This window comes from Amphiura filiformis, chromosome 7 (genome assembly GCF_039555335.1).
Source record: "Amphiura filiformis chromosome 7, Afil_fr2py, whole genome shotgun sequence".
Taxonomy (NCBI): domain Eukaryota; kingdom Metazoa; phylum Echinodermata; class Ophiuroidea; order Amphilepidida; family Amphiuridae; genus Amphiura; species Amphiura filiformis.
This window is the reverse complement of record NC_092634.1, coordinates 25,705,226-25,727,998: the sequence shown is the minus strand read 5'-3', so window position 1 is coordinate 25,727,998 and position 22,773 is coordinate 25,705,226. Positions and strand designations below refer to the sequence as shown.

Below are 22,773 nucleotides of genomic sequence, written 5' to 3'. Positions count from 1 at the left end.
ATTATTTATCAAAACTCAATAACTGCAATACATGTTGCTTCCGTGTGGCTTCCGTGACTCATTTTCTATCAGATCACTGCATTACCATGCAGAAATAAATTGTATTATTCAAGCAAAATTACTAAAATCTGGAAAATATGTCCTTTAGGCGATTTACCTACAGCATTTTCTCAGTATTTTGCAATATCTTACACGATTCTAATGAACTTACAAGGCCTACGAAGTGCCGCAGATTGTTGTAGGTTTGGAGACACACCGGATATATAAACAAGCCTATATCAAGTTTTTTATCAAATAAACCGAACTTGACCTAGCTAATACTTATTATATAGCCATGAACTTCATTCATGAAGTCACATTACCTAGTGGAAGCCTAGAACAATCACTTTTCATTCTGTTGAAAAGAAAGTTCTTTAAGAACAATTAGTACCATTCGTAACGTGGAGGTAATAAGTAGGTCCAGTAGTCATGAATTCTTCAAATGGAAAGGAAAATGGACAAACTGTTCAATTTGAGGAGGACGTTAGCAATATGATATTTAGAGATGTTACCATCACGCAATATAAGTAAGTTTTGTACATTTTTAACTGTCTTTTTCTATATTTCTGTCCTTGTAAATTCTGCATCGTATACGTCTTATTTTATTTTATGTTTTTGACACACTGATTTGCCCCTGCAAATATTGTTTCAAAAGCTTGCAGAAAGATCGGGACAATAAACTCAATGCAGTACATTAGTTTAAAATTGTGAAAAAAATTTATTATTATTATTATTATTATTATTAAAAAAGTATAGAATTTTGGCTTTTATTTGCTATTTTATTTGAATCAAATCGGACTTTTGGTTCTGAAGTTGCGAGTAACCAAAGGGAACGATGTCACGCGAATTGAATTTTGTGCTATACCGTGGAGTTATTGTATCAAGGTCATGAGCCCGTAGAGCTCGAGACCGTAATGTAATAACTCCCATGACAAGTGTGATAATCTTGACGAATGTATATAATTGCACACGTTCGAATTAAGTATCCATCATATGCTTCAGGTGCATCAGTTATAATTAAACAATGTGTAAATTATTTTAGAACATTGAGGAGATTTAGGTATTTTGGGAAATTTATATGCTGTGAACAAAAATAACATTGCTGAAAAGTAGTTCGTAAAACAATGCACGGAAGAACAATACATAATAGAACTGGGCACTAGAAGTCGAATAATATAATGGCATTAATAAGGCCTAAAAACTGTTTGATTGGCGTAACCCGACCGACCCGAAAAGAAGGCTCGACCATGACATTTTTTGTCTTTATCAAACGTAATTTACAGCTTTAAGGTGGTACTACATCCCCTGATAAATGTTGTGACTAATTTTCTCAAAAAATAACTACACACTGGTAACAAAAGTTATGTATATTATAGGGGCATGGAATGCAATTACTTCACTGAAATTTCAGTGATTCAAGACAAGTGGTTCATTATGTATGTTAAGAAATGAGGTACATTCTAGCGGTCCTCTTTTCTTAAATAACGAGCCGCTTGTTTTGAGTCACTGAACTGAAATTCCAGCGTAGTAACTGGATTGCTTTCCCCTATAATATACAAAACTTTTGTCACCAGTTTTGAGGAAATTGCAAAAATAGTCACAAATTTATCAAGGGGTGTAGTGCCACCCAAAAAGTTTTTTAAAAAATCCAACCTACCTACCCTATTTTTTATATCACGCCAATCAAAAAAATTTTAGGCCTAATTGCGACTCCTTCAACTTCGCGATAAATTAGGCAAAAAAAACTGGATTCCAGTAACTGGTCTAAAAGTGCAATGCGCAATGCTGTTCTTTATTTTTTTTAAATACAAAAAGCTGCAACGGGTAATGTAGTATATTTTGTTATTATTATTATTATTATTATTATTATTATTATTATTATTATTATTATTATTATTATTATTATTATTATTATTATTATTTTTGAATAATACAAGAAGAAAATCACATGCAAATAACATTTGTATCTTCTTGAAGAAATTCATCAGGTTTGTGTGATACAATTAACAGAATGTTCTTCTTGTCAAAACCAATTAATTTTACTGACCTGACAGTTTCAGCCATCTTGGTCGAAGGCCATCATCGGAGTGATGGTACTTGATCCTTCCTTCTGGTTGATTGGTCACCAACAGTTGGCGATATATTATATTATCGCCGTTAGTAGGAGGAACGGAACATCATGTTAAGAACTCTAAACATCTTAGCGGAAGTCATAATAGAGGAGGGTGAGATTTTCAATTCTCACGATGTCGTCTCGCTGTTTACCAACACGCCGATTGATGAATCGTTGAATGTCATTAAAATCAGATTACAACAAGACAAGACTCTCAAAAACAGGACTTTGCTCGCGGTAGACGATGTGATCGACCTCCTAAGATTTGTACTCACCACCACCTATTTCTTATTTCGTGGGAAAATCTACAAACAAAGATTTGGTGCAGCGATGGGGAGCCCGGTGTCCCCGGTGGTCGCGAATTTGTATATGGAGTTTTTAGAGCAACAAGCCATTGCGACAGCCCCATTAGACTGTAAACCACGGCTCTGGAAACGGTATTGCGATGACAAAACCAGGTTGATAATTTAACCACTCATCTGAATCAAACCGACCCTACGGACAATATTAAGTTCACCTATGAGAAAGAACATGATGGGTCAATACCCCGGTCAATACCGTCTCTCGATACACTTATTGCAAACCCGATGGTACTGTAAAACTGCTGATTTACAGGAAAGCAACGCACACAGACCAGTACCTCAATTTCGCTTCACATCACCCCATACATCATAAGCTAGGTGTGGTCCGCACGCTGTTGGATAGGATGAACTGTGTTGTTACGGAAAAGAAGGATATAGAACAGGAAGAGGAAAAAATCAAACGCGCCCTAAAACAATGTGGGTACCCGGAGTGGACGTTTAACCAGGTAAAACGCAAAATGGACAATAAACAGGTGGCAAAACCGAACAAGAACAAGGACTCTACAGAGAAAAACTAAGGACTTGTCATCATTCCTTATGTTGAGAAATTGTCTGAAACGACCACTCGCATTTTTAGAAAGCATGGCATCGCCACCGCGGTACGCCCTCATACTACCCTGAGGAAATTGTTAGTCCACCCCAAGGACAAAAGAGACCCTCTTTGTACGACCGATTGTGTGTATGAGATACCTTGCGCCAATTGTGACACTACTTATGTGGGTGAGACAGGTCGTCGTTTTGAAACCAGATTGGGTGAACATAAGAAGGAATCGGACAAAGTAGCAAAAAGTAAAGGTATCTTTACTAGACAAACCAGGAAACAATCTCAAAGCGAACAATCCAAATCAGCAATCGGAGACCAAGCAGTTCAGCATAATCATGTGATCAACTGGGACGAAGCCAAATTCCTCGACAAAGAATGTGATTCGGGGGCACGCCGCATCAAAGAATCCATGTGGATAAGAAAGAGAGCTCCAAACACCATGAACAGAGATGAGGGGGCCCATTTTCTCAGTCACGTATACGATCCACTTCTGGGCGCTAGTGCGCCCTCTTTTGGTGACAAATCAACCAGAAGGAAGGATCAAGTACCATCACTCCGATGATGGCCTTCGACCAAGATGGCCGAAACTGTCAGGTCAGTAAAATTAATTGGTTTTGACAAGAAAAACATTCTGTTAATTTAACCATTTGTATCCTTTAAACATTTATTAAGATAATAAAAACATTTTTGATTTACAAATATTATTGTATCAAAGTCGTTCCTGGTTTAACTGCTGATCGTAAATTATATCTAGCTTATTTCGGTTCTTTTTTCTGGTTTTAACGATTTTGAACACATATATTACCAAAAAAAATATAGCAACTCGCAAAAAACGACCGTCAAAAAGCAATGACAAGACATACTATTCAAATTTGATTTTTTTGTTGTCATTTTTGACAAGACAAACTACTCAAATTTGATAAGCTGGGTCTTTTTTGACAAGATCCTTTAAAATTTTTTACATGTCAAGGCAATCTTTTTTAATTTGATGAGTTTCTTGTCATTTTGATGAGAATTTCCGATTAATTTTGAAGAGAAATCTGTTCATTTTGAAGAGAAATCTGAATAGTTTCCATTGTCAAATTTGATAAGTTTCTATTCAAAAATGAGTAGATCGTTTCAAGAGTGTAATTCTTTTGTTTATGTTTTATTCATTCCAACTAAGGTCTATGCAAAAGCAAACCCGCTTAATGGTGTTCATTTGTGTGACTTCGATCCTGCTACTCGTCGGTATCTCAGCTGGTCTGGTTACAATTCACATAACAAATACCAATGTCCGTAGAGATCTTGAACGCACAAAACTTAAACTTAACAACTTGAATTCGACTTTTGTGAATGGAAAACAGAATATCGGTCAAGGTGCTTCTTCTGCTGGGAATTTCCAGGTATGTATTCTCTATGGCCCACAATGACCTTATTCCAATGCCATAGTTCATTAACCTCCATTAAGCAATTACAGAGCAAAATTTGACCTCAAGCAGCGGAGTATGAGTTTGTGTACCCAAATTTTCAAAGGTCATTCGATGAAGGTGCGAATGTATTGGGGTTAAAGAACTGTGTCCTGATAGATGCGCATGTTGTGGATCCTAGTAATTGTATGAAGAGTTGAATGGCAAAACAGCTTATATTTATGAATATTCTCATCATCCCGGTATTACATACGGCAGTTGGACTAAATTATAAATCTTTACAACTGGACTTACTGTTTTTTCGCTGGCTACAGTATCACGTTATATTTAGTCCATCTATAAAACAGCTTAATATACATTTATGAAATTTTCTTGTAAACAAATCCAAGTGATTATTGGGTAAAATGATGTTAAACATACCTACAATTACGTTTCGTGCTACATCGTAGCACTTTCTCAACCGACCAATTCTCCCAGTCTCCTTGTCTGCTTCCTATTGGAGCTTGATGTTGGTGACGCTGTTTTGGGTTTACGGAGCTGGTCATATATAGATGTGTGGTAGGTAGTGATTTCCTTCATCATGGTTTAATGTGTTGGCCGCCTTTTTCAGTATCCAAATTGCTTCTTTTATGTGTCTTCTATATCTGTTTTGCTCTATGTCCTTTATGCTCGCGTTTTCCCAGATAAGAGATTCAGAATAAAATTCTCAGACTAGCGATCTAGAAATACAGTCGCGTGACACTTACAACATAGAACGCCATAAGGCCAAAATAATTGTTTGTTTGTCCTCCACAGCTTTGAAAGAGGAGGGGCGGGTGGGCGGATTTTTTTTTTCGGATTTGGCATATTCCTGAACCTAGCTAGATCTAAAAGCTTCAATCATTCATTGTGTGATATTAAAAAAACAACATTTTGTTTCTTTAATATGCAAAGTTATAGTATAGTTTGTGCTCATGTCATAGTCTTTTAATGATTTCAAAATGGATATAAATCCAATGTGTTTTGAAATCATTAATAATAATAGACTATGACATGAACACAAATTATAACTTTGCATATTGAAGACACAAAATGTTTTTTTGGGGATTTTTATTTTCAACCTTGAAAGATCCTAGCATTTAGCTCTAGCTAGGTCCAGAGATACTCCAAATCTGAAAAAATTTGAATTTTTTATTAATTTAAAAACAAAAATTGAAAAAAAAAAAAAATGGTCAGGCCTTAAACTGAGGAGTGGGCGGTGGAGGACAAACAAACAACTTTTTTTTGGCCTAATCATGATCATCATCGCAAATTCTTGTGAGAGTGAGTTTAGCAAAATAAAATGTCGCCAAAACTCGGAAATGTCGCCGGAAATTAGATAAATAAAACAGAAGAAAGTCAGGCAAAATATTCTTGACAGATAAACGCGTGAGTTGTGGTAGTGATAAGGCAATTGATCTAATCTAAGTGGTACCCAACTCAAAAAATGTATGATTAACAAGTCTAAATACATCATCCCATTAGCGAATCTTTAGAGATTATTAAGCACCGGTTGGAGATTTAAGCTTCCTTGTCCATCCGAAGGACAAACGCGATTCATTACAAACGGCCGAATGCGTCTATAATAAATAAATATAAATAAATTTTGGATTTATAAAGCGCCTTTCTCCAGATCTTAGAGGAGTCAAAGCGCTGTAATTTCACTGCAATGGTGAATCATCACAATCAGATCGCATCAACTAGGTTGCTGCCGAACGGCGCACACCTATCCGCATTTAGATTGTAACATCCACCAAGTATCTGTGCTGCTTCCCAAATTCCATTGGGTGAAGGAAGTTTTTGATAACCAAACAACTAATCACCGATTTTTGCGATACAGGAGGAAACCGGAGATCCCGGAGAAAACCTGCGAGAGCGAGCATGGAATCGGATAAACCAAGTGCACATGAGTCCTTGGGCCGCGCCGGGGCTTGAACCCGGGACCTCAGTGGTGCAAAGCGAGGGAACTACCGCTGCGCTAACTCGCCCTCGTCTATGAAATTCCATGTTGCATGCCAAAATTCGTATTGGTGAAATCTCTAGAGTGTTTGGTGCGCGGTTAAAAGAATACAAAACCGAAGCGGGAAAAGCCTCAACTAAGGCTTACACCAGAGCACAAAGGTCTAACCGGAGAAATAATAATATATCCGCCATTACAGACCATGTAGTGGAGGACAATCAAGATATTAATTGGGAAGTCTCAAGCATAAAGGACACAGAGCAAAACAAAAATAGAAGACACATAAAGGAAGCGATTTGGACGGGAAAAGGAGGCCACACATTAAAAAGGAGATGAAGGAAATCACTTCCTGCCGCACATCTCTGACCAGCTCTTTGAACCCAAAACATATCTATTCCGAATACCGATCTTATCAATATCAACGGTTTGCTACTCTTAAATATTATTGTATTCTGTATTACGTAATTAATATTGATAAACATTTGCATATACATTAACGAAGCAGTGAAAAAAAGACTAAAGGCAGGTTATGGATGTAAGCTTTTGCAATTATTCAACTCTTCACAATACAAAGAATTTAATTGGCATATTGGATTTTTGCTTGACAAAACCAAGTGAATTTTTACTCACAATATTTGGTCCCACAGAGTTTTTGTTGCGTCTGGAACCATTAACCGCCAGACATCATCTGGCAACTGACCCGCTGGACTGGTCACGTGATATGCGGCTAGGTATCGTCTTCATGGCCTGGTCCCATGTACGGGATATTTTTAAATATCTCATGCATGGGACTCCGCTTAACTTAAAAAGTTAAAGCGGGGTCCCCTTTTCTTGTTCAGTGATGGTTGCTCGATACGTTCCCAAATGCCTTCTTTTATGCATCTCCTGTGCCATTGTTCTTCCTGATCAAGATTGACAACTTCCTCGGGTTTTTTTGAGTGTCCAGTATCCTTTAATGGGGGTACACGTCGGAGTTGTGCGCTTCGTTGGTGCTAGCTGGGTCTCCTATGTTGACCAATACGGGTATTTAAAGCCCGTTTGATTTCTCCAACATAAGCCGCTGAGATGGCGATGTCTAGTCGTCTATCACGTGACCAGTCCAGCGGGTCAGTTGCCTGATGAAGTCTGGTGGTTCCAAACGCAGCGTAGAAAAGTTGTAAAAAGTAAGTTCCAGTATTTATTTCCAAAACTCTGTTGAAAACTACTGAATGACTATGAACATTCATTCATTTCGTCCTACACATCGGAGGACTTCATCAGATATATTAGACTGATATGATCATCTGATCCAAGTTTGAATGGTTTCCGGTGTTCCTTAGTCTGTTTTGCAAACTTCAGCAATGTATCGTAAACATGACGTAAGAGGTATGTGACAAAAAACCCAATGTAATCAACGGAGAAGTAGAAACGATCTTGAACCCGGTAGTAAAATCGCAGGTCGATTTTCATATCAACAACACGCGTGTGACGGAAAATGAAAAATGAAAATTCCGTCAAACCGCGAAGGTGGAAAGATTGAAAGGCAAAAATGTGAGCAAAATATTGTCAGTTTGCCACTAAAGCGCTACGATAATGATAATGTAGACCTTTCAGGAAATCAACTCAAGAAATTGGTGACGCACCTTTCAAAGCAGAAGCTTACCGATCCAGAGGAGAAAATATTGCAAAAAGGCTTGAATTTCGCCGTACGTTGTGATCATGTACCAAATGAAGATTTCATAGTAGCTACCGAAAAAGCGTGTAGTATGATCCCCGCGAATGATAGACCAGCTATATGAGAGCTGAAGTTATTGGTGTGCAACGAAACGCTAAGCTTCCCCAGTCAAATATCTCTAAAGAGGAGAGAGCGGGCGGCGATAACTTCTCTAAAGAAAAATGATTCCATCCTGATAAAGGCAGATCAACAAAGAAAATTACGAGGAGAAAGTGTACGAAATGTTAAAAATGAAAAGACATACTCTGAAAGCCGGCCCTACTCCAAAGTACAAACGTAATTATCGTAATTATCTCTCACAGGCAACGATGGGCAGCCCACTTGGTCCCATAGCCAATTTCTTCATGGAATTCCTATAGAGCAGCAGGCCATTGCGACAGCCCCATAGAGTTTAAGCCACGTTATCGGGCAGCGTTATGTCGACGACGTGCTCGAGATCTTAAAAGAGGAACAAGTGCAAGCCTATAACCGACCATCTGAACAAAACAGATAGCATAAAGTTTAATTCTGAAGAAGAGGAAAATCGTTAAATTCCATTTTAGATACCCTTATTGTTAGAAATCCAGATGGATAAGTTAAGCTTTTAGTGTTCTGCAAACCGACGCACACTGATCAGTACCTCAATTTCAAATCAGAACACCCTCTCCACCAAACAATGGGAGTGATTACAACTCTATTTGATCGCATGAACTCCGAAGTAACAGAAACGGACGACAGAACCCGAGATGAAGAGCGAGTACGTGCAGCCTTGATAAATTGTGGCTACCCAGATTGGGCCATGGACAAAATAACAAATCAAATGCATAATAAGACATCAAAGAAAAGCAAGATCGCTGAGGAAAAGAGCGCACGTCGCACGGGTAAACCATGTTTCGGGAAACATACAATTCGGGAAACAATGGAAATAAGAAGACGGGGCATCAAGACCCTAAACAGAGAGAAGGGCACATACCTCTGAGTCATATTTACGATCCAATGCTGAAGTCTGCAAAAGAGAAAAAGCAACACCGGCAACCACTCAAACTTATTTGCCGGGAAAGTGGATCAGATGACAATATCAGTCATACCAGATGAAGTCCTCCGATGTGTAGGACGAAATATTGTAGTGAGTAAAAATTCCCCTTGGTTTTGTCAAACAAAAATCCTAAATGTTTATCAAAGTATTTGACTTGTTTACTTGATATAGGTTGTGGTGTCAGTGATTCATGGTGATGATGATCATTGTGATCATCATCGATATAGACATGGAAGTATGGAAAGAGGAGGCAAAAGGAGGGGATATAATGATGATGTTTCTTGGAATACACTATTTACCGTCTTTATTATTTTCTTTATTTATAGGCATTTTCATCGAGTGACAACAAAGGCACGGTGTATACACGTTGGGGAAACTCGAGCTGTCCAGAATCTGCTGAATTGGTATATGATGGTAAGTCTGCCCAATACAGGTGGCTTTGGTTCAAATTTGTCGTCTTGCAGAACAAAGGTTTATGTAACGGATTTATTTTGTAATTCCTATTGTTAGATTATATATGCTGCTATTCGCCGTATAAGTGTTAATGTAACAGGATTAATTATCATTACGTAGCAGTACGTTCACCAGGGATGCCAGGGATAAAGACTTGGACCGCAATTTACTGTAATATCATGATGATCACTCGCACCTGTAAGATTAGTGTCTTTGAAAAAAGCGGTGTTGTATTCAATCTATAATTGCAGACATTTCATTTGGTAACTCGATCCTTATGTTACATTCAGAATTTGATTGACAGCTCATTACAGACTATAACGAATGCAATTTTGCTTTAAAGAAAAAATAATAAAACAGATCGTGGCAACAATGGTATTTAAATTGGTATCTTTACTAATTTGGACTCAAACGCTATGCTCAATTAACTAAATCATCCAGAAAACGAGTTGGACCACTTTTGTCATTTGCGCGCATGCATCGCGTAAAATTGACATTCATGATTAGAAATTGCATTTTTGCTTTTATTAAACAAGAAACACCTTCCCTACAATTCATTAACATGATTAATGGATAGAGCGGATAAGTGTTTGATTTTGCCTCTACCGGGAATTGAACCAGGGACCTCTTGCACCATGCAGATTTAATCACCTTAACCGCTGGGACACGTTACAAATATATGTGCACAAAAGTTCTACGGCTATATATCACAACCATCAAGACCCAATTTAAACATTTGGTAATTTTTTAAGATAAAAGCGTACTTTTTAAAGCCTTTTAGAAGTACACTTTTATCTTAAAGGCCTTAGCCTATTTCAAAATCAGGGTTGCGGACAAGGTCAGGGTCAGGAACGTTTCACCATATTATCTGCCGGAAACCTTGGGAGGTCACGACAATGAACTCCGGTATACAGGGAATGTAAAAAAATATAAGTTTACTTTTTTAGCAGAGCTATCCTATGATCCTGAAGTTGTATTCATAAAACTGAATTGCCCTTAGAGATCCAAAGTCAGGTCCGCCTGCCGGTTTACCTTCTTTTTTTTTCTTTTTTTCTTCTTTTTTTTTTTACACATACAATATCAAGAAAAGTAAGTTCACCACAAAATACCATGGTAAACAGTTATTTATATACGGTTTATAGGCTTCTTTTTAATATAACAGAAAAAAAATACCCCTTGTAAAGATGAAAACGAGATTTAAGGTTGGTCTGAACCCTGGAATTATGAAAACTTTCGGGCCTCATAACTGCTAAATTATTAGTCTAAAGAATATAAAAGTATACATTTTTAGAATGGAAATGACTTGATGAATTCATCTGTGAGGCCCAATTTGGGCCAAAATGCTCATTTTTGGAGAAAATCCTAAAAAACGGTTTTTTTGGCCCAAATTTTTTCGTGCAACGTAACAAAAAAATTGTTTGGCCAAAAAAAATTTTTTATTGATTTTTAAAAACTAGATAAAAATATCTAGGGACGTTTTTTCATTTTTTTGAATTTTGACCAACTTCACCAAAAATATTTGAAATTTGGGCGAAAATCAGGCTTTTTTATGATTTTTTGAAAATTTTGCATTTTTGACCATTTTTGGTGCAAATTTCTCAAAGTTGGTCAAAATTCAAAAAAATAAAAAAAGCTCCCTAGATATTTTTATCTAGTTTTTAAAAATTAATAAAATTTTTTTTTTGGCCAAACAATTTTTTTGTTACGTTGCACGAAAAATTGGGCCAAAAACCCGTTTTTGGGATTTTCTCAAAATGAGAATTTTGGCCCAAATTGGACCTCACAGATGAATTCAGCAAGTCATTTCCAGTCTAAAAATGTATACTTTTATATTCTTTAGACTAATAATTTAGCAGTTATGAAGCCCGAAAGTTTCCATAATTCCAGGGTTAAGACCACCCTTAAGATAACTAGTTTTCACCTTTACTTAAAAATGACTATAGATTTACATAATTATATACATGTCATCAAACAACTGTGGTGTATTGCCAGAGACCAGCGCACGCAATAATACGTCTAACGACGTACCAGCTCAGGGGAAGTGCAAATCTGATTTACACTTCCCGGTCTAACATCAATAACAAAAGTGTATCTTTTAAAGGTCTTTATCTCAGAAAGAGAGTTACCGACAAGTTCAGGGTTTTGTAGGAACTGTCGCAAATATTATCTGGTGGAAACCTTGGTCATAACTCGAATTATTCCCACTTTGAAATATAAATTTTATATCATCTTAATCATAACATAATTTTGCATAAGATAATTTTTCTGAAAATGACTTCACATTCTAGGTCTACTTTTCGACAAAATTACTGTGTGTTTCCGAAGATATCATTAAAAAATTACTTCGGAAATATACCGATTTGGAACGCCTAATATTAATATGTTAATGAGAAAAATATAAGCTTTAACCTGATCTGCATTAATCTGCATTTTGATGGTGTAAAGTGGGGGATGAGGCTGTCAATCGGGTCACCGACCTTTAAATTGATCCACTGGATGAATAAAATGATTGACTGACACATTATTTCTTTATCTCTTAATAGGTCTCGTCGGTGGCAGCTTATACAGTCAAGTCGGAGGTGCAGCTCAGTATCTGTGTCTACCCCAAGATCCCATTTATGGCCACGTCAATCCAGTCGTCCACGAATATAGGTCAATAATTTACCATACAGAGCTCCAATTCCCCGGATTCACAATCTTAGAACACCTCCAGCATGCAGACGCTGCATGTTCAGTATGTCGAACCCTCGGTGGTAGAGTTTCTGTCCTAATGTTGCCTGCTAAGAACAAATGTCCAAGCGGATGGACTCAAGAGTATGATGGCTTTCTAATGACATCCTCACAAGATCACAGACGTACCGAATACCTCTGCGTGGATTCGAACCCGACACCTTTGCGTGGTGGCGTCCAGGACATAAATGGAGCTTTGTTGTATCCTGTGGAGGCCACTTGTGAGACAAGTAACATTCCATGCCCACCTTATGTTGCGGGTCACGAACTAACATGCGCAGTCTGCAGTAAATGATGTCGTATTCTGGCCTACGATGTATTTTGTATTTAAAAAAAATAACATTACATACCATAATCAGAGACTGAATTTAAAAAAACCTAGTTTGCGTCTGACGATCAACTCCTTCGTGATTGGTTAGTAGCGCGTAAATATTGCGGGGCATACTACCCAGTTTAGAAGTCCTGTGGCTATCCTATCATGTTGTTTGGGTCTCAAGTAACATAATGTACATGTTTACAAAAATCCAAATGCGTCAGAAGGCGGCCATCTTGTTTTTCAAAATGACGTCCAGTTTGGCTATAAATTTTCAATATTTTTCAAACTGGTCCTTCTCAATGTGATTTTGATGAATGGCAGAGTAGCAATTGTTTTTGGCTTGGTAAAATGTTATATTAATTTGTCATGTTTAATATCAATAACGGGTTATGCGTGCTCGTGAATTCGTAGAGGTTTATGACCGGCCATGGAATTTGGGGTGGGCTCCTTCCATGCAGGGACAGGGTTATGAAGGTCGCCGGGGATTAGGGGTTCCAGGAATGGGTTAAGGGGTACTGGGGATGGAGTTAGGGGTCCCAGGGTTGGGGTAATGGGTACCAGGAATGGGGCAAGGGTACCTAACATTGGAAGCGTTAGAGTCCCGTGGATCATGGTTATCGGGGACGGAGGTTAGGTTCCAGGAATGGGGTTTGAAGTCCCGTGGCCGGTGTTAGGGGTCCCAGGGAAAGGGTTAATAATTATACTGGGGATGGACTTAGGGGATAATGGGTACCAGACACGGGGTACCGGACATTGAGTATAAGACGAATCGGATGTGTGGTTACAGGTACCAAAGATGGGGTTAGGGTCCCAGAGACGGGTCATGGTCCCAGATATAGGATTAGGGACCGTTCACAAACACTTGTAAGGGGGGCCTGATGCAAAAAGGAGGCCTGAAAATTTTTGACCCTCCTATAGGGAGGCCCTAAAAAATGACCACAAATTTTCCTAGAAAAATTAAGTTTATATGCTTTTCTATGGGGTTGATCCATAATTTTTATGTCAAAAAGGGGGGGGGGCTGAAATTTTTGAGATCTGTAAAGGGGGAGCCGAAAAATATTCGCGATACATTTTTTTTGCATCAGGCCCCCCTTACAAGTGTTTGTGAACGGTCCCTTAGGGGTACTGGAGATGGAGTTAAGGGTCCCAGGTTTGTATAATGGATACCGGGGACCAAAGTGTACTGGTAGGTCTACAGAGGATGGGGTTAGGAATACGAAGGGTATGTTTAGAGGTACAGGGGAAGGGCCTAGAGGTACTGAGGACAGGGTAAAGGGTACAACGGGTTATGGGTCCAGGCGAAGGGGTTAAGGGTTCCAGGGATGACCGGCCATAAGGGGATTTGGGGTAGGCCTACCAGAGACAGTGTTATATATCCCCCGGGGTTTGGGCAGCTATAGCGTCACCTCTTTTGCCCCCTCCCCCGTCATCCCCCAAGGACTGAACTAGACAAACGGGCTCCTTGGTGGTCTCCATACACATTTAGAATGTTCTCCAACACATATCACAGTATTCTTCTAATCTTTATAATTCAGGAAATGTTTAGTTTGTCACGACCCCGGTCACTTCCTTCTGAATACAAGGCAACAGGATTTTGCTGCAAATTTCATTAATCCGTTACTTTCATTAAAATATTAGACTATGCCATAGTCGAATTTTATTAAAAATATGTTATTATTAGTCATGATGAACCCATTTCGTTGAACTCAAAATTATACTGATGTTTATTAAAATTAAAGTATTCAATAGTAAAATGGTCATAAAGAGTTAAAAATATCAGATGATTAGTGACAATAAAAGTAATTGAATGCAACATTATCTTGCATAATTATAACGGCTCACTTTAATACTGAACAATTCTGATTTTGGAATCTACCAGTTTATTGATAGCGAACCCCGAAAATCCTAACAAACAGAGGGAGTAGGGTGACTGCAGATGTGAAAATCTATCAATTGTGCACACATTAATTAAATCAGAGTTTTAAGCTTAAATACAATATCCAGAGTATGCACAATGGGCAAGTGGACTACGGGGTAGTCTATTAAAATATATTGGAACCATTGTAACAAATGAGGCGTCATAATGAGGAAGCAGAAATCAATTATGCTTCCAATACATTTCCTCAATACAATAACCCGTTTTGAATAGGCCTATTTGGAATAATGGCAATTAAAAAGAAAGAAAAGAAAAGCGCAGTGAAATTATAGTGCGCTACGCACAGGCACAACGCCTAGACGTTGATCCACAAGCCTCAGCACACTTTACAGGTTGTCGCTGACCACTATGGCCCCACATCATTCCATAAACCATTAAACAATAATTCAGGGACTTTGCCGCTTCGCAACCAGGATCAGCTCCCCGAGTTTCGTACGGGTTATAACGAGACAAATTAGCAGTGAGTCCCTTGTCCAGGGGAATTTCAAGCTAACTCAATTTTTCCACGAGAGCATACTAGGCACCACCAAGGTTCGAACCCGCAACCTCTCGCACCATAGTCGAACGCCTTATCGATTGAGCTAACTTGACTGCTCAATTAATCATGGGGGTAGTTACTTTTTTGATGTGTTTATGATATACAAACAAAAAGTATCCATACACTTGAAAAGAAAAGCAATATCTTAAAGACAATAAAGACCAAAATCAAGTAGTCAATAGATGGAAAATGTTGTGCTGCGTATTTTGATAACTCATTCGCACGACACTTCATTTTCCCATCTTTTACCAATTTGAATGAAAAAAGATAGCATTTCGAAGTGACAAAATAGATTTACATATTTTTTTTCTCTCGAAACACGCTAATTATGAGCACAGCGAGTGAGTGTTGATCTGTCATCTGTTGATCTGTAATGATCCCGTTACAAAAGCCGGTGGGAATTGCCCTGAAGAAAGAAATATCCCAAATTATGTCACTTTTGAAATGCTCTCCTTTGCCATTCAAATTGATATAAAGGAATAAAGTCGCATCGTGCCGAATGAGGGTACCAAAATACGCAGAACAAACTTATCAATCTATTGATTTCTTAGCTTTATTTGGTAGTTAAGGTTTAGTGTCTTTAAGGGTATACGAAGTATTGTTGGTCGAAGCAAAAAAAAAATCTGAATCAATATATGGTGTTTTGCAAAAGTTCATTCTACAAATCATATACTTTGAAAACTTGCATAATTTATTGTTGTTAATGAGTTATGTACGTTTTACAAAAGTGTTGTTGTTTCAGCCCTCTTTTCAACATAACTCAAGAACCACAGGACCTACAAAAGTATATCTGTGATATTTGAATTCTTCTACACGCTTGCTATAAATTGAGCAATGCAATTTTTGCCACAGCTCACTACCATTCGCAAGATGCTGTGAAGTACTTTTTGTGCTTCTCCGACCAACAATACATCGTATAACCTTAATGTTGCTTTTGTTTTAACTGTATAATACTTTACATATACGGTATAGGCCCTATAAGCCTACCCGCACTTAATAACCAAGCGTGCTTGGTCTGTTTTAATAACTTCATAGCATTTCTGAAGAAAGGCTAACTTTCTAGCCTTTTCAACCTTCCAGTCTTTTCCTCCATAACGTAGGCCTACTAGTATACTGTAAAAACCCGTCTACAAGCATATAGTGTGCTTCTGATGAAAGCTACATTAATCCAGTCGCCATTATGGAGTTTGAGCAAATAAATTACGGATCCAAGCATACACGAACAAGTATTATTTTAAGACCGATCTATTGTATTGGTAGGCCTATATTAACGCTTGCTTCGAATTAATTAAGCTTTTATAAAAAACACTATATGCTTGTAGACGGGGTTTTACGGTATTGTTTGTATTAAACTATTTTAATGCCGTTTGCTGTTCTTTGTCATGATTTTTTACCGGGCTTTTTTTATGGAAATAAATATAAACAAATGATGTATGCATGTACTCGTCTTTTATTACATAACGTATTTTATTTATATGTACATAATGTATAACAATATTATTTTACATAATATAACTGTATACAAACAAAATGTGAATAATTATATGCATCTGATTCACACCCTTCTTTAAAACTTTTTTTTCTTAAGTTATAATGTCAGAAAACATACACTGAAACATATTTATCCACAAATAATAATTTTCTTAATTCTTTACATGATTAGAGTCATCTGATATTGACTTACTGACTTAAGCTTTTATAAAATAACAAATATAATAATCATTTCTTTCAATCCAGTTTGATATAACTTATGAATTCAGACCGTACATATTCTCATGGCACATGACAGTGGGTTCAGAATTAGGCCAAAAAGGGCCGGTTTCTCGAAGCATGGCTAGCGACCAGGCTTCCTATAAGCCATCAGGCTTAAAGAGGAAGCCCCGTCAAAACAGTTCTTCTGGGGTGAACCAAACCTACCTGGTTATCAAACTAATCAGTGACAAGGTTATCTCTGAATTGATAATTGATGCAATAACATTAAAACAATTAGTCCTAAATACCAGTGTCGACAATTTCACCTCGTGCATCACCTGTATCAATCAAATTGGTCCATATTGGTGTTCCTAGGGCCTAGGAAGCATACCCATTAGCCAAGCTTCGAGAAAAGATAGGTCTTTAAACATATTTAAAAAAAGTTATACTTTACATAACTATGATATTGTCGAGTTATGTATCATTTTAAAGATTGGAAAAATAATGACTTTAAAAAAATCGTTAACTCACAAAAAAAATGTTAATTTAGAATCTTTAGAATCCGATCCCATAACGATAAATGTCGGGTTAAAAATGTTTTGTATGAAAAAAAACCAAAACATAATGTTGTCAAAATGTCATTGTAACATATTTTTTGCATATCGTCACTGGCCGGGAAAAACATCATATGTACTTTTGGCCCTTGAACATGGATAAAGCCTGGTAGGTGTAGACTTTATATTGAAGCGGTTGCTTTCGTCCATGTCCAAGGGCCAAAAGTACATGCAGGAAACACCTCATATTTACTTTTGGCCCTTGAACATGGATAAAGCCTTGTAGGTGAAGACTTTATATTGAAAGGTTTGCTTCATCCATATTCAAGGGCCAAATGTACATATGAGGTTTTTCCCGCCCAGTGACGATATATAAAAATATATTTTTTCATCACATGTTTTGCCGCAACCTTTTAAAATGTTTTAAAATGTATTTAAAGGTTTTACCCCGGCATTTAAACTTTTTCTGTCATTCGTTTCTAACCTTTAGCGAATGCTCTCGGTTTTCTGTTTACTGCAAGCAATATAAGTGAACTTTTCAAGCAAACCGTACGCCTGTGTGGTTATTCCAATTAGAGTCAACACAACCCCTGTTGGAAGATGATAGAAATCTTTTCCACAGAGGGAGTATGAATCACAAATAGACTGAACACATTGGGCAGCTCCATTTGAATTCCATACACCATCTGAGAAAGATTCAATCTGACTCTTCCACAGAGGGAGGGTGAGTTTCAAATAGTGTCGCTTAATTAGCTAATTCCATTTGAAATTCATACTCCCCTGTGGAAGATAGCCCATTACTTTATAAATATATAACATGCCTGACATGTACAATGCATGTGACATAAATTATTAATAAAAAGTTATATTTTTTAAATAATGAAAATGCACAAATTTCAATAAGAGCGCTGTAAAATTATTACTTTTAATGACAAAAAAAAGTCACTTTGAATGGTGGAAATCTGTTTGCTTTTTAATATCTCCTCAAAGCAAAACTATACATATGAACTTTGACATAAAATTTACGTCTTGCTGATAGAAAGAAAACAAAAACAAAACAACAAAAATATGTTTTGCAATACACTCAAATGAATTGAAAATATAAGTCAAACATGCTCCTGTATCATATGGTGCAGGACCATATGGTCCAGGACCATGGTCCTGGACCATATTATCAGGCCAAAATCGTACAAAAGCTTGGAATTACGCAGTGAAAGACACAGTTATACCATAAGGGATGGAATCAAAACTCGACCGCCGGTTGAACCGCGTTCCATTGTTTAGAACCAGAGCACCGGCGGTCAAGTTTCGATTTCATCCCAAGCATTCCGTCTCTTGCATGCACTCGGAACGATTTCCTTGCACAGTGTTCCCTCGCTAGGGTGGTACTACACCCCCTGATAAATTTTATGACTATTGAGCATTTTTCTCAATAATTAACTACACACTGGTAACAAAAGTTATGTATATTATAGGGGCAAGGAATCACATTATCACTGAAATTTCAGTGATTCAAGACAGGTGGTTCATTATAATTTTTATGTTACGAAATGAGGTATACATTCTAGCGGTACCTCTTTTCTTATCATAAATAACGTAGGCCTACCGCTTGTATTGAGTCACTGAAATTCCAGTGTAGTAACTGGATTGCTTGCCCCTATAATAAACATAACTTTTGTTACCAGTGTGTCATTATTTTTTTGAGAAAAATGCAAAAATAGTCACAAATTTATCAAGGGGTGTAGTACCACCTTAACGAGTGTGCATATTTGCCGGCTATCTGCTTCTTTATTGATACTTGACTATAGTAATGTCAGACGTATAAGCCGCATCTTTGTTAAATTGAACAAAACCCACATAAAATATAATGAAATAAACATTTTGCAAAATAAAACTACATAGCCCTACACTCTTAGAAAAAACGGTTCTCAGTAGAACCTTAAATGGTTCTTCAGCTGTCCTGTATGTGGAACCTTAAATGGTTCTACTAAGAAGAGAATGAACTATTTCAGACCTGAAAGGGGTTCTGGAAAGGTCAGAAAGAACCATTTTAGACCTGAAAAGGGTTATGGAAATGCCAAAAAGAACCATTTTTGGTTCTTTGAATTTTCAAGAACCCTTTTCTCTTGAGGGTTTTACATACAGGCAGCCAAGAACTTTTTTTTTCTAAAAGACTAGGGCCTTTTGACCGTGGCATTCCCTAAAAACCGATATACCTCGCGAACTGTCAAAACCCAGTGACCGTTTCCCCCCGAAGTTGGAGCGGGTCTCGAGGTTTAGTGTGTTAAACTGCCGGCTTCTCCTGTGTCAACTGAGTACCAAAAAATATAGCCTACCCTCGACATGAAAGTCACTTAGGCCTACCCACCTAAAACCAGATTGAGATGATAACCGCTTTAAAACCGAAAACTTTTCAAATAATATTTTGTGAGGCACATCCCCCCCCCCCCCCCACCCCCCAAAAAACCCAACAATTTTCACGATAGGTCAGCGGGCAAGTGTCCCAAAACTGCAAAAACGGTGCCACGATGAATGCCGATTTGGCTTATGTTTTGCCCCTATCGTTAAAATATTAAATAAGAATAATAATCTTGGGATTTATGAGACATAATTGAACAATTTAAACATGTTCATATTGAATATCAACATGTGCCAAAATAGCATTTTCATACATACATGGATATTTCAGTAGGCCTACCTTCGATATACACGTATCCCGCGTAGTATTTCCTTTTTCTTGAGTTACGACACATACGGATACCGTACATTGTCAAACTTGTTATTGCAAATTGGGCTATTTCAAAAAATAAATGCACACTCAGGATATAGAGGAGTTCGGATTTATCGTACTTCTTGACCAAATATTATGATTGACGTTCAAAGTGTCTAAATACAAAAAAGACGTTGGTCTTGAGCAGAGGATCAAACGTTGGAGACAGGAGTACTTCCGGTAAAACAGTAACATCCGGCCGGGATTCCCGCTCCAAGCAGATGGATCAATAACAACATCAATCGCTTTGAGAAAGCCAGAAGGTTTCTGGCGAAACTGTCAGCAGAAAAACGTAAGTTTTTCCTTTAGCTGTTTAATCATCAACAGACCTGATGAACCTCTTCAGTTATGGAATTACAATTGTTGGAAATATATTTCTTTTGAACATTTATTCCTCTATAGGGGGTGTGTATATTTTAACTGGTGTATTGTCGAAAAATATCCTGAACATGAGTAAACCCCCGGGAGTAAACTTTTTGATTTCTCTGAGCATTGAAAGTTTAACGTACGATTTCCGCGATGAATGTCTGCTGATTCGTTGTAAAACAAAGATTTTGTTTTCTGTGTGTCTCTTGGAGAATGTTTGACAATATTGTACTGAACCGATGTTCAAAATGTGTCTATCTAGAGTTTGGCACCTTTGCACAATACCGTAAAACCTCGTCTACAAGCATATAGAGTGCTTCTGATGAAAGCTTAATTATTCCATGCGCCATTATGGAGTTTGAGCAAATAAATTACAGATCCAAGCATATACAAACAAGTATTATTGTAAGACCAATCTATTGTATTGCTATATTCACGCTTGTTTCGTATTAATTAAGCTTTCATAAAAAACACTATATATGCTTGTAGACGAGATTTTACGGTATTATAGATTCACATAATAAATCATTATTTTACACTATGAACTCCAGTTCGTTTCCATCAAATGGAACCTTTGTCGAAACGGAATCATGAATAAATTAGTTGTTGTATCTTTAAATGCAAAAGGCAACCTAAATATGGGCGAAATGTTTCGTCACGAAACACAAAACTGCACAGCTAATAACCGCCTTTATCGATCACTAATCACGACATCCGAACGAAGCTGAAATTGACATCATCATCGGTTTTTCTTATTGTGCTATAGCGAAAAAGAGGTTCTTTGCGATTCCATTACATAATACACGAATATTTTCTGTAAAACTGACTGAAGGTTTTGGTAACATTAAATAACGGGTTATATTAAGGTCATGAAAAGGAAAAACACTAAACCATTTTGAAAATGTGATTGCAAATATTTTATGCAAACATTTTTGCAAAATATTTTGTCAACACTTGAATAACATTATGTATTATGTTAGAATGGTTTGCAATATGTTTTCAAAAACGTTTGATGCTATTAAAACGTTTTGTGCCCTTCATATAACCCGACATTTAAACGTTTTCTATCAACCTTTTGCGAATGTCTTCAAAACATTTTGGTCATGCTGGGTTGCAAAAACGTTTCATCATTTGAACAATCATGAAACGATATAGGCCTATTACATGTCTTTCTGCAGTTTCGGAAATGTATTTTGCACAAAGAAACAACACTTTTTGGCAAAATTATATCATGGGACTGGTTCATGCCCTGTCTAAACATATTATCAGTTTGAAATCTCCAATTTAATCGGATTAGCCTATCAGACAACGCCGGTATTGTTTAAGTGAAGGCGAACTATCATGTCCTTGCAGTCTTCAAAGACTCTCTTGATCTTCTCTGTGTCTATTGCGCATGTGTAGTGAGGGTACATTCTCCTTTTAAAGGCATCGTTAATACCATCCGTCGTGCTAAGTTTCTGTAAAAGAACAAAATATATCGTTCATGAAAGTTCACCTGTGTTGGTATAAATCATGATTTTGATTTAAACTTTTGATCCAAACACAAAGAATTAATTCCTATATAGGCCTACCTGATACAGTCACTCACTCGCTGATGAAAGATGGAGTACCATCTGAAAATTCCGAGGTAGGAATTAATTCTTTGTGTTTGGATCAAAAGTTTAAATCAAAATCATTAACAAAATATATAATTTGTGCAAAATATTAGATTATATAAGAAGAAATATCTGCACGCGCAACCGACTTGTTCTCTGGGTCTGTACCTTAACCATGATAATTGACTCTCTCACTCGGGTGTCGACTGCAGACAAGTTTTAAATTTTGTTTTTAAAATTCAAACATTTCAGATATGTAAAAAAAGGTTTTAAATTTACAATCTAAATCATTACCTGGAACATATCTTTAATGAACGATTTCACCTTGTAGAATTCGGAGCTGTTGATGCCATCGAACACTGAAATTAATGAAAATACGAGAACTCTTATTTGTTTATTACTTATTTATAACATGACTCTTTTCCTGCTACATGTATAATTGGATATCTAACCATAACCATAACGTGCCCCCCCCCCCCCACAACTGGGGACGGATTTAGCCCTACTAGTACAGGGCCTTTTGACTGTGGTGATCAAAAACCATGCTATACCATGCTATATCATAAAACCTAAACCTGGCTATATCCAGAGAACTGCTAAACCCAGTGACTGCTAATTCCTCAGAATTTTTCGGGTGGAGCGGTTAGTG

The 22,773-nt window shown here is 37.3% G+C and overlaps 2 protein-coding genes across 3 annotated transcripts in view; one reads left to right on the top strand and one right to left on the bottom strand.

The window, feature by feature from the left end:
- The first annotated feature begins 379 nt into the window (after positions 1–379).
- Positions 380–12,820, top strand: LOC140156953 (uncharacterized). Its single transcript, XM_072180000.1, has 4 exons — positions 380–566; positions 4,224–4,443; positions 9,501–9,588; positions 12,171–12,820. The coding sequence occupies exons 1-4, from the start codon at positions 469–471 to the stop codon at positions 12,650–12,652; spliced, it is 888 nt and encodes a 295-aa protein (XP_072036101.1). The 5' UTR covers positions 380–468; the 3' UTR covers positions 12,653–12,820.
- A 7,171-nt stretch (positions 12,821–19,991) lies between these two features.
- The window catches only part of LOC140156952 (guanine nucleotide-binding protein G(s) subunit alpha-like), a 77,531-nt gene continuing 74,749 nt past the window's right edge, over positions 19,992–22,773 (bottom strand). For both annotated transcript variants that reach the window (XM_072179998.1, XM_072179999.1), the window contains 2 exons: positions 22,419–22,483; positions 19,992–21,986 (listed from right to left, as the gene is read on the bottom strand). In XM_072179998.1, coding sequence (XP_072036099.1) covers positions 21,831–21,986; positions 22,419–22,483 — 221 coding nt within the window. In that variant the 3' untranslated portion in view covers positions 19,992–21,830. The remainder of the gene's footprint in view (positions 21,987–22,418; positions 22,484–22,773) is intronic.